Source organism: Python bivittatus, unplaced genomic scaffold, assembly GCF_059951505.1.
Source record: "Python bivittatus isolate LINGU-HERP-01145 unplaced genomic scaffold, Pbiv_v1 ctg000050_np1212, whole genome shotgun sequence".
In the NCBI taxonomy this organism is placed as follows: domain Eukaryota; kingdom Metazoa; phylum Chordata; class Lepidosauria; order Squamata; family Pythonidae; genus Python; species Python bivittatus.
This window is the reverse complement of record NW_028277033.1, coordinates 11375039-11386144: the sequence shown is the minus strand read 5'-3', so window position 1 is coordinate 11386144 and position 11106 is coordinate 11375039. Positions and strand designations below refer to the sequence as shown.

Here is an 11106-nt window from a genome sequence, read left to right as displayed (position 1 = left end):
TGCTAAATCAGAACATATAAATTCATTCTTCAGGAAAAAAATAAACCAAGATCAAACAAGTCAATTTGATTATGCTGAATTCATAATTATCACTCCGATACACAGGAAATCGTACAAAACATATGCAAATATTTCTTATTAATTAGTGCCTGATATACTGTATTCTCCTACAAGTGAAGTACGTTAATGTTAACTTTGTTTAAACCGTTTCGTTGGTTCGTTTGATGAAAAGATTAGGATTTCTTAGACTTTAACTTTTTTTTACATTTACATTTAAAATGTAAAAAAATACCATTTTTGAGGGATTCTTAATGGAGGCTATGCAGCCCAATACCAACTTGATTTTAATACTGTACCTGAGACGTTTTCCATTCAATTATGCTGTTTTAATCAGGCAGGATTTCGTGAACTAATAGGAGAAGGGCACGAAGCAGTGGCCAGAGGTAAACACAGGGGACTCTCTAAATCCCAGCTGGCATCTAGTTTGGGACTCGGCAAGGGAATTGCAGACCTGGTGAGCAGCAAATAAATTATTTTTTTCCTTGCATCAAGTTGCTGACTGTGCTTTTACAGTATTTCTTCCTAAGCTAAAACAGAAAAGGATGTTTCAGTGATCTACAAAAGAAGTTGGTGAGGCTTTAAAATTTAAAAGGGAAATACAAATGACAAACCAAGAGAGTGACCTGGATATTTTTTTTTTCCTACTGGATTTACAAAAGAGGTTAGTTAAGGCCTTGAAGAACTCTGCATGATGGGACAAAGAAGAAATGAAGAGAAATCAAATCCTACAACAATATTTGAATGAACTAAAGATTAAGATTGTTAGAAGTAAAAGGAAGGAATATAAAGGAGGTTTATTTGATCAAGATTAAAATATGTTACTTCTGGCTACCTTTATGGACTTTCTGCTGACACCAGGACTGAAAAGATTATGTTTTATGGATTTATTTATGGATAAGAGATGGGATATGGGATGAAGAGATACATCTTTGTAACTTTAGAGAGGGTGAAAAGCTACTAAATTTGTTTATACTTCTTATAATGAAGGTGGGAAGTCCCCTCTTTATATTTTTCTCTTTATTATATTATTGCTTTTTTCTTTTTCCTTGCACATTTTACTTCTCTATTCGCTTTTAAGTTTAGTTTATATTAAATTTTACTATTATAATGAAAATTCTTAATTAAAAAAATACACACACACACTCACTCACATACTCTGATGTCTTAATTTGTCCTTATTGCTGAACCAGAACTTATTTTACTTCATCTGCAGCTCTAAATAAATGACTTTAGTAATCAAGAGAATTGCAAAAATTGCTATTCTACTCCTGGAATTAAACTTCAACATATCATGCTAACGCGTACTATGATGTAATAACCATGATTTCTGGCTTAGCCCTGTGTAAACTTAAGTCAAACCATAATCAATCAAATTATGGCTTAGTATGATTTATGAACCTCGTAAGAGTTGAGTCAAGTTATCAGAAAAACTATTTCAGAAATTTGGCTTTTTAACCCCTATACTCTTCAAGAACATGCTGTCAATGGCCTGATTTTACACAAACGGGAACCACACTTGCAGCCACGGCTATACCTGCAGTTGTAATCAGTTTTTCATCTTGGTTACGGGAAGCCATGGCCTTGGCCCTCCTCACTTCTTCCCTCTTTCTCAGTCCATTGCTTCCTTCGACCACGAGGGTCACCAAATCCTGAAAACAGGCCAGTGGTTCCAGGAGGCAGTGTCTGCTCAGCCTTCAACCAGCCTCACCCAACAGGTGCCTTCAGGCGTGATGGTGGCTGGGGGCTGCAGCCTCTCTGGAGACCGCTAGTGGAGGGAGGAGAACTGCTTTGGGCGGCAAACCCTCGACTGGATTCCAAGAGGAAGGACTTGCGCTGCTCTTGGCGTTAAAAACACTGCTGAATTAAGAAATCAGCTCTGGTTACTCCAGTCAAGCCAGCCTTCCAGAAAAGGAGCACAAAGACTAAAGATAGCGCATGTCAAGCAGAAACACAAAGAACCTGCTTCTTTAGCACCAGCTGATTTAAAGACAACACTGAGAGGGCAGGAGGATACCCAGTATAGAGTAATATTACTGAAAATTAGGTGCGAGCGGCTTTATGTTAAGTAAATGTGATCTCAACAGACTTAATAAGCTTGATGACCTTTCCTTCTTCCAAAAAGGCAGCATCTTCCAATCTACAAAGTAATCCCAACAGACAGGCAAAACCAAGGATGAGAAAAGGGAACAAGGAACTTAAACAGTTTGCAATCTTTCCAATCATTTTCAAGTGTAATGCTGCCCCATAAACACATGTGCATGTGCACACACACACACACCCATTAATCCTGCTAGTGACTCAAGGACTATTCAGCTCCCTACTGCAGTCGGTCCTCTTGGCCAAACGCTCCCACCACGCCTTGCATCTTTCCATGACTGTTTAGCGATTGCACTGACATCTTGTGGTTCAAGAGGAAACGGCACCCCAACAAGTCAGTCTGTCAAGCCGTGGATGCAGGATCCCGCATTTCCCACTTGAATTGGTTACTACATTTACGGTTACCTCATTCCTCTTCTGCTTCGGTTGAATGTCTGCCTGTCAGCAGTGTGAAAAGCTGGGCTTCCAGCGGCCTGATGATCTTCAGGGAGCAGCTAGTAAGACAAGTCTCAGGGTTCACAGAAGAACCAGGTAAGTATTCACCAGACTCAGGTTTAACAGCAGCCTGCGGCACCTCAAGCCGAGACCTCCCAGTAAGATGAGGAGACCACCTCCCCAATGCCAAGGAGGGAGTTGCCAAAGTCAGCCTGCAGCGGTGGGCGGCCCACGCGTTCTCCGAGCAGGGAGGAGAGCGAGAGACGGTCGCCTTCCCTAAAGCCGCGCACAATGGAGCTGAGCAGGTTCTTTCCCGCTCAAGAGATTCACGCAAGGACCAGCCTCAAGCCCCGGACTTCATGGGACAGAGCTCACCCCCACAGGAAGAGCGGACCCTGCGCCTGCGGGAGATCTCAGGTTGGTCCAACCTGCTTCCCCAAGGCCAAGCCCTTCAGCCCTCTTCCTGTAGCCGCGCTGAGCATCCGAAGCGGAAGAAACAAACGTCTTCTGTACTCTGACCCTAGATTTGAAGGATTTATTTATATAATGGTGGGAATAATTAACAGTTCACAACTTTATTGAGGACTGGATCGGTTAATATTTACATTTGAGGAGGATCTAAACCAGAGCACTCTAAACAGTATAATTTTAGAACAGATCAAGACAGACACGTATAAAAAACAGGAGCAACGCTTTCGGTATTCTCGCAGCAAACACCCTCAGCTTCTCTGCGAACCAAGAGTTAGCATTTCTTGATCCGATTGGCTGGAAGTTTCGATTTGTCCAGGTCATCAAAGTACGGGTGATTCAGGGCCACGCGGCCAGAGATTCTTTTCGCCGGGTCGTAGATCAGCGTTTTCTGCAAGCCGGAACAAAGGCAAAGCAACACGTCACCCACCGACAGTCCACAGGCAAGAATGATGGAGCGATGGGTGTCCCCGGGACCGTGCGTTTCACGCTAGACGAGGCAGACAGTGGCATCGTCAGCCGCCCTGCTCTCCTGGGAGGCAGGGGGAGGCCTAGTCACACCCCTTCCTGCTCAGAGCTTTCGGTTCCTTCCAGCATTGGCCTTTTAATTTTTGCAGAGCAGGGACCTGTCAGCAGATAGGCCCATACTCCTCAGTCCCAATTCAAAGGGTCTCCAAGCTCTTCAGGCCACTTTTGGCATTTAGATTACATGCTACGGGCACACTTGCAAAATGGCCAGTCACAAAGCATCCAGAGAAGAGAGAAGAGAAGAGAAGAGAAGAGAAGAGAAGAGAAGAGAAGAGAAGAGAAGAGAAGAGAAGAGAAGAGAAGAGAAGAGAAGAGAAACGCTTTGGGTTATTCTCTGCTGATGCTTCTTCCCTCCCTGTCCAAGGCTGCCAGGTAAGCACAGTTGTGTCCTGTTTCTGGACAGGTGTTGACCCCCAAACAAAGCACCTAACCGGACGCAATGAACGCCCATTTTCAGCTTCTAAATGTGCCTCTGGGGTCTCCGTGGGCCCCACGAGGGTTCTTGGAACTCCAACTTAAGCTGCCCTGCGACAGCCTGGCTGCTAATCCGACCGTTAACTGAAAGGACCTAAACCCCTAAAGCAAATAAAGCAGGGCAGGGAAGCTGGTGGCCAGCACGGGACAGGCTGTGGGCAGATACTCTATTCGATGGGGCCCCAGGTCCTGTGCCGGAGCCACGGGCCTTCCCGCGTGGCTGCCGAGCAGAGAAAGGAAAGGAGTGCCCGCTGTACGCCCACCAGTCATTCCCTTCGCCTAACGCAAGATGAGGAACGCAACGTCTTCTTTATGTTGGAGCAATTTAATAGATCGCAGTCTGTGAAGATTTGCCCTACACAACCTCACAGGAAGTGCCTCAAAACAAGCTGGCACATGGAAAGCCAGAATCACAAACATGTCCTAGATTATGCCTACCGTGGAGAAAGTAGAGCGATGTCTCTCATAGGTAACGCTAGATTTGACTAAACCATGGTTTGTTTCACACCTGGTCTACTAAAAATCCATAAGGAACTTGTTCCCATATAATTCTAAGTCATAAGCCGTGATTCACAAACCACAAGAGCGAAGTTTACACATTATGCTAAGCCAAACTCAGACAAGCTGCATAGCCTCTCGTCGCCATGGATGAACCCCTTACAAGACGAAGCGGGAACCAGGGTTCAGAAACCTCTAAAAGGGATTAAAGGGTGTTCATAAATGGCACAAACAGCACGATCAGTAATGACTGCCTGTGGTAGGCCGTGGAGCACCACTGGAGGCCAGACTGACCCTAACCCAGCCTTCTGGCCAGCCCATCACGGAGACACTGCGAATGACGGCTCTGTTGCACTACAGAGTACCGGGAGGTGCCAGGATGGAGGAACGCCTGCACACCAAACATCCCAATTGCTGGGCAGGAACAGCAGAGGAAGACCTCCACGTCCAAGAAGAATTTAACCGCGTAGTTGCAGGAGGGAAAACGCTGGACTGGATCTCATCTGCTAGAACTCTTCCTGGTACCTTGCCCGTGGCAGATTATACAACGGCATCTCATCTGCACCTATCTGGCTCAGGAAAACCCTATTTTATCTATTAGAACAACTGGGCGGACAATCAAATATTCCAGCCAGTGGAGCCACACGTCCCTTCATTCAGAAGGCGCAAGCCAACCAAACCGTTCTTACCGGCAGGCTTCACACTTGTATTAGGGACACCCTTGTGTTTGAAGCAAATGGCTGTATGAAGAGCCATTTATAAATATAATCCACAGTGAATCCTAGCCTCTCCAAGCAGCAATTCATCAAACAGATTTGCGGACCAGCAGCCACTTCCTTGGGCCGCTCGGGGCTGTGGCTCTGGCCTGGCCACCCAGCCTAACCCAGGAACAGCAAAACAAACATCTCGTTTCCTGCTCGGAACACCCAAAATGGCGGCTTTGCGGATGGGACATTTCAAGGTCAAGCACTGGGTGCGTCCCTCAGGAGAACGCGCAGTCACTTACAGAAAGCAGATCCAGGCCATCGTCATCCAAATTTTTCACATGAGACGCCAGACTACTTGGTTTCCATTTGGGGAAAGTGTTCTTGTAGTCCTGCAGGGATTCTACTTCCGGCCACACGTCGTTGTTCGGGGTCCCCAGAGCTCTACAAGGGAAAGGAGACAAAGGTGGGTTGAACCTGCCCTCAGAGGAGACCTGAGAGGAAAGGAGGCTTTCGGAGTCCCACCCTCGGAGGGTGGGTTCCCTCGGCTGTGCCTCCCCGTTTCCCCAGGGCACCCCAGAACTGGGAAGAAACAGGCAACCACCTTGAAGCAGGAGAACCTCATTTTGCTTCCCTTTGTCCAGCTGGAAGGAATAGGATACAACGGGTGTGTGTGTGTATGTGTGCGCGCGCACTTCCTTTCCTGCCCTGAACTTGGCAGGACTTTGGATCGGCCCACCCCACACCAGGAGGCGCAGCTGGCAACGTGTTTGAGTGGATTCTGCTTAACGTGCACTGCAGGCTGACTTTTTTCTTTCGGCAACATCGTGGCCTGAAAAAAACGCTGTTTCACGCTTCTAAACTCGTCTGCAGTTGTCCTTCAAGGCTGCAGCCCTGGCCAGACATAACAGCAAGCTCAACCCGTCGAGCCCAGCAGCAGCTCCGAAGGGTCAGCGCAGACGCCCTCCGACCACCTGTATGGTCGCTTGCCACGACAGAGGGCGGAAATCACAAGCAGACAGGTCCCAATTCACCAGGTAACCCCAGAGCGATCCATCTCAGACGGGCAGCACGCAAAGCTGACGCGCAAGCTGCAAATTCTTTGCACCCCAAAGGATCATTCAATACCTAAAGATCCGGAAGAGTTGGTCGATCTCCGAGTCCCCGTGGAAGAGCGGCTTCTTGGTCGCCATTTCTGCAAATATGGTACCGATGCTCCATATATCTACGGGTGTTGAGTAGCGGGCAGAGCCAAGCAAGACTTCTGGGGATCGGTACCACAAGGTTACAACCTGGCACAAGAAATCAGCCATTAGAAGCTATTTCCCACTATGGGAAAGAGAGAGCTGGAACAACACAGCACGTGCCGTTCACAGGGAGAAGCATTACCCTCTTCAGGGAGGGTCTGATCCAACACAAAGGAGCCACAAAAGCCCCCTTACCTCATGTGTATAGACACGCACAGGGATGCCAAAGGCACGAGCCAGCCCAAAGTCAGCTAGTTTAATCACACCATTGTCATCAATTAACAAGTTCTGAGGTTTCAAGTCTCTGTGCAGAACTCTTCTTGAATGACAGAACACGATACCTTGCAAGATTTGGTACAAGTAGCTCTGAAAGAATTACAAGAGCAAAGACAGGCTACTTCAGAAAGTGGCTACGCAAACATTTCCCCGAGATGGACTTCATGGGAGACACGCGAAGATCCACTGCGGATCTAACGCTAGACGGTAGAGGTGGGTCATCTTCCACGGAAAACACAAGTGCCATCGGCCACAGCGGGTACCTACAATCTGCGCCCATCCCTTGGCCTACTTGCAGAAGCCTGCCAGCTGTGGGCTTGAGCCTCTGGGAAAAGCAATTGTCACTGGGCAGGAACAGCCCCCAAGCACCGTCAGCTTGGAACATTTGAAGCTTCCTGGAGGTCCTGTGGGGCAGAAACAGTCTCCAGGATCTGTTGGCTTCTCTTAGGACATTCTTCGCTTGAGGTGGAGACAGCAGCACCCACAGCCAGCTACAGCGTCGTGCAGTGACGCTGGCAGGCATCATCCTCATCAGCCAGCACCAAGATTACATGCTTGCATTTCCGATGCAAGTCTGTAAGTCACAGAACTGTGTGATGCTTTGTCACAAACATGTCTTTATGGATGTCCCTGAGCACAGATTAAGGAGAGCACTGCATGCTTTTCGAGGAGTGCAAAGCAGTAAGGAGATCTGAGCTCATTTGGCTCACAGCGGACCTCACACCAGCTGTCTTTAACAGATGATGGGCTTTGCAATTATCATGCGGGGGTTCCTTGGCCAAAAAAGCGGGGGGGAGAGCAATGACCTTTTTATTAACTTTTGCATGCTTTTAGGCTGCTTCGACCAATTTCAACTCTAAGAGGCTCACAGCAGAAATGAGCTGCAAGAGAACATTTTTTTTAGAACCTCCTTTTCATTTTATTTTACCCTTTCTTACCTTAACAAGCATATGATCTAAATATTGTCCAGATGGGATAGAGTCCAAGTACTTCTTGAGATCCATGGAAAGAAATTCAAAGATAAGGTAAAGCCTGGAATCTTGCATAAGCACATCCTGAAGACTGAAGAGATTTGTTTAAACAAATGAAAACGGCCCAAACTCCCTCGTTCTAGCCAACATAAACGTCCCCTCTAACCACCCACGGCATCCAACAGCTTGGTGGTTATTCCCCACAATGCACCAAATTAACGATTCTCTAATTGTGCCATTAATTAATACGCTTCTCTAGTTTGCTCAGATGCTCCCACAACTGGGAAGGACCAAGGAGAAGCAAGTGTGACTGAGAGCGGATAAAAATGCTGCTTTAGCACGGCGTCTAAAAGGAGCTGCAGCAACAGCTTAAAAATTTTCATTTAGTTTCCCCATCACGCCGACTTCTTTTCCATTTAATACCCTCTGCGTTTTGCCTGGAAAAGTCTAACATGAACGTTCAAAAGCAAGAAACCTTACTACCCCACCACGCGCATCCCCAGTTAAAGTTCCCCTTAACTAGATAAACGTGTTGTGGCCACAAGGCAAGGCCACAGCACGGCTAGGCCTCAGGGGGTGCAGACAGACACGGCGGGGTCAACCAACACGCACACTGATCCACAGGGTCCACCACCTGCAGCTTAACTCCCCGAAGCCTCGCTTAAACTCAGCGGAGGTACTTCTGGACGGGAGAACCGTCATCGCAGAAGCTCAAGCCCGGAGTTAAACCACAGTGGTTTTGCAGTCGGAGATCTGAAGGCCGAGGGCAGAAACGTTCTACTGCGCGGGACTCTTTCTCCTGAAGACTTCCATGGGCGGGATCAAGTTGAGCAGTACATTTTGGAGGAGGCCTCGGGTGTTAGGGAAGGCCGTTGCCACCTTCTCGTCTGAAATTATCTCACTTTGCAGAAAACAGACTCCCCATTAATATTTCCTGCATTATATGGAGCGGTTCAACTTTGATTTCCGCGGCTGTCCCTGCTCCTTGAACGGTCTTCCAAAGAGAAGCTGTCAAAACGTCACTAACCACAAAACCGAAAAAGCCAAAGCGTAACTATACAAAGCCTCGCTTTAACGGACCGCTCGGGTGACGGAGTGTCCCTTAAATCCAAATTTCCTTAACCTGCCCCCGTGTACGTAAGGGACGGACACGGTGCTTTTTGCCTTTGATTTAACGGACGCGACCTGTCAAGCGGGAAAGAAACCAGAGCGCTACGTCCGACGCCCGCTGAATTAAGGGCGGTTCAGCTGAGAATCTCCCGCGCCGCACTTCTTCTAACCCTCGACCGAGTTCGCGAAAGTGAACCGCGCAGCCGCAGCCGCAGCCGCGGGACCGCTTCGGCGCTCCACGACACCGAGTCTCGTGCTCGTGCTCGTGAACGCGGCGCGGGGCGAGGCGGGGCGCGCCTTTCTGCACGCGAACGGGCAGCCCCGGCCGCCTCGCCGAGGCCCCGAGCCCGAGAGAGGCCGGCGCGGCTGCGGGCGCTCCCGGGGAGGCTCCGGGGCCCGGCGCGGCGCTCCTCTCCGCTCCTCTCACCAGACGATGTTGGGGTGGCGCAGCTCCTTCAGCAGCGAGACCTCGCGGATGGCGGTGCTGGGGACGCCCTCCTCGTCGCTCTCCAGCCGGATCTTCTTCATGGCGACCACCCGCCCGGTGGCCTTGTGCTTGCCCTTGTACACCACGCCGTACGTGCCTGGGGGGAAGCCGTCGCCGAGTTCGCGGGGCGGGCAGGGGGCTGCCCGGAGACGCCCCCGCGAGGGCCGGGCTGGCGGGAGAGGGGCAGGGGCAGGGGCAGGGGCAGGGGGCGCCCAGCGGCCATCGCCGCCCCGCCGAGGGCGCCGCCGCAGAGACGCCCTTCCTGCCCCGGCGGCGGCCGCCTCCCCGCGGGACCCCCTGGCGGGGCGGGGAGCGCGGGGCGCGGACGCGGGGCTGGCGGGGCACGGCGAAGCTTCGCCGCCCGCCCCGAGGCCGAGGCCGGAGGCCGCCCCTTCGCCAGCCCCAGGCCCGCCGCCCTGCCCGATCGGGCCCGGGCCACGGGGGCGGCTCGGCGCGCCTACCTTCGCCGATCTTCTCGATCTTCGTGTAGTCGTCCATCGCGCGGCGCTCCAGCTGAAACGAACCGGGAGAGCGGCCGTCGGTGCCGGGGCCCCGCCCCGCCGCGCCGGAACCCCGCGCGGCACAGAGCCCCCCGCGCACGTGGGGGGGCGGGGCCCGCACGGCGATGGCGCCCCTGGGGGCCGAGCGCCGGCCGGGAGCCAGCGCCCTCGCCTGCTGCTGCTCCACGCGCCGGGCCCGGCCCGGCCCGGCCCGGCCCAGCCCGCGACGGCAGGGCCCCGGGCCCCGTCCCTCCGCCGGCTCCCCCCCCCGGGCCTTGCGGCGGGGCGCCCGCGGGCGCGTGCCTTACCGCTCTCCGGCGGTGCTTGCGCGGCGCGAGAGCCTCCCGGACCGAAAGCGCCGCCGCCGCCCTGCGCGCCCCGCGGCGGATTCAAATTAACCGCGCCGCGCCGCCGCCCACCCGCCAATGGCGCCGCGCCGCCGCTTTCAAACGGGCCAATCGGCGCGCGGGCGCCAGCGCGGGCTCAGGCGCGCGGGCGGGCCCAGCAAGGCGGGCGGGCGGGCGCCGGCGGCCCCGCCCCGCCCCCGGAGGTTCGCGGTTCGGGCGGGCGCAGCCGGGATCCCCGCCCCGGAAGGTCCCGCTGCCGGCGGCGCGGCCGGGAAAGGCGCCCCCGTGCACGCGCCGCGGCCCTCCTGCGCCCGGCCGGGGCCCCCGGGGCGGCGGGCAGGGTTCCGCCCGCGGTGCTCGGCTCGAGGGGCCCCAGGCGGGCTGACCGGGGAGCGCGGCTTAAGCCTACGCCCGGAACGCGAGCGCCGGGGCGGCGGGGTCCGCCGCGGCGCCCGAGCCGGGAGCTCCTTCGGGCGGCGGAGGGCCCCTCGGGGCCGCCTGCCCGGCACAGCGGCGAACGGGCAGGGCAGGCGCGGCCGCAGGAGAGTCGTTGCGGCGGCCCGGAGCGAGCAGCGGGGACGGGCTGCGCCTCCTCGGAGCGCCGGCAGCGCTGCGCCCCCGGCGGCCTCGGGCCTTCGGGGGGCGCGAGCAGGGGCGCCCCTCGGGGGCCGGCCGGGCCGAGAGGTCGCGCGCCCGCAGCCGAACCGGGTCCGCGGCCCCGGCGCCCTTGGGCACCGGCTCGGAGTCCGCGCGAGCGGCCTGGGGGGCTGGGGCGCTGCGGGGGAGCGAAGCCTCCTGGGCCCCCGGGCGGTGGGGCCGGCGCAGCGCTTCTCGGCCTTGGCTGCCTGAGGACGGGTGGGCGCCATCTCCCCGAGCCCCCGGCCAGCCGTGGGAGCCGACGTCG

At 53.9% G+C, this 11106-nt stretch overlaps 1 protein-coding gene across 1 annotated transcript; it reads right to left on the bottom strand.

Moving 5' to 3' along the window:
* Positions 1-3115: 3115 nt before the first annotated feature.
* Positions 3116-10298, bottom strand: CDK1 (cyclin dependent kinase 1). The gene is made up of 8 exons (XM_088129988.1): positions 10164-10298; positions 9817-9868; positions 9296-9452; positions 7726-7849; positions 6707-6877; positions 6393-6556; positions 5567-5708; positions 3116-3451 (listed from the first exon to the last, which is right to left on the bottom strand). Exons 2-8 carry the CDS (start codon positions 9851-9853, stop codon positions 3335-3337), a joined length of 912 nt encoding a protein of 303 aa, XP_087986114.1. The 5' UTR covers positions 9854-9868; positions 10164-10298; the 3' UTR covers positions 3116-3334.
* Positions 10299-11106: the final 808 nt, after the last annotated feature.

Excerpts from the sequence above, each read along its gene's own strand:
- CDK1 (XM_088129988.1), bottom strand. The coding sequence starts at position 9,853 with ATGGACGACTACACGAAGATCGAGAAGATCGGCGAAG. Across the intron at positions 7,850-9,295 it reads CGCCACCCCAACATCGTCTG|TCTTCAGGATGTGCTTATGC; the intron begins GTGAGAGGAGCG and ends AAATCTCTTCAG. Across the intron at positions 5,709-6,392 it reads CAACTCTTCCGGATCTTTAG|AGCTCTGGGGACCCCGAACA; the intron begins GTATTGAATGAT and ends TTTCCCTTGTAG.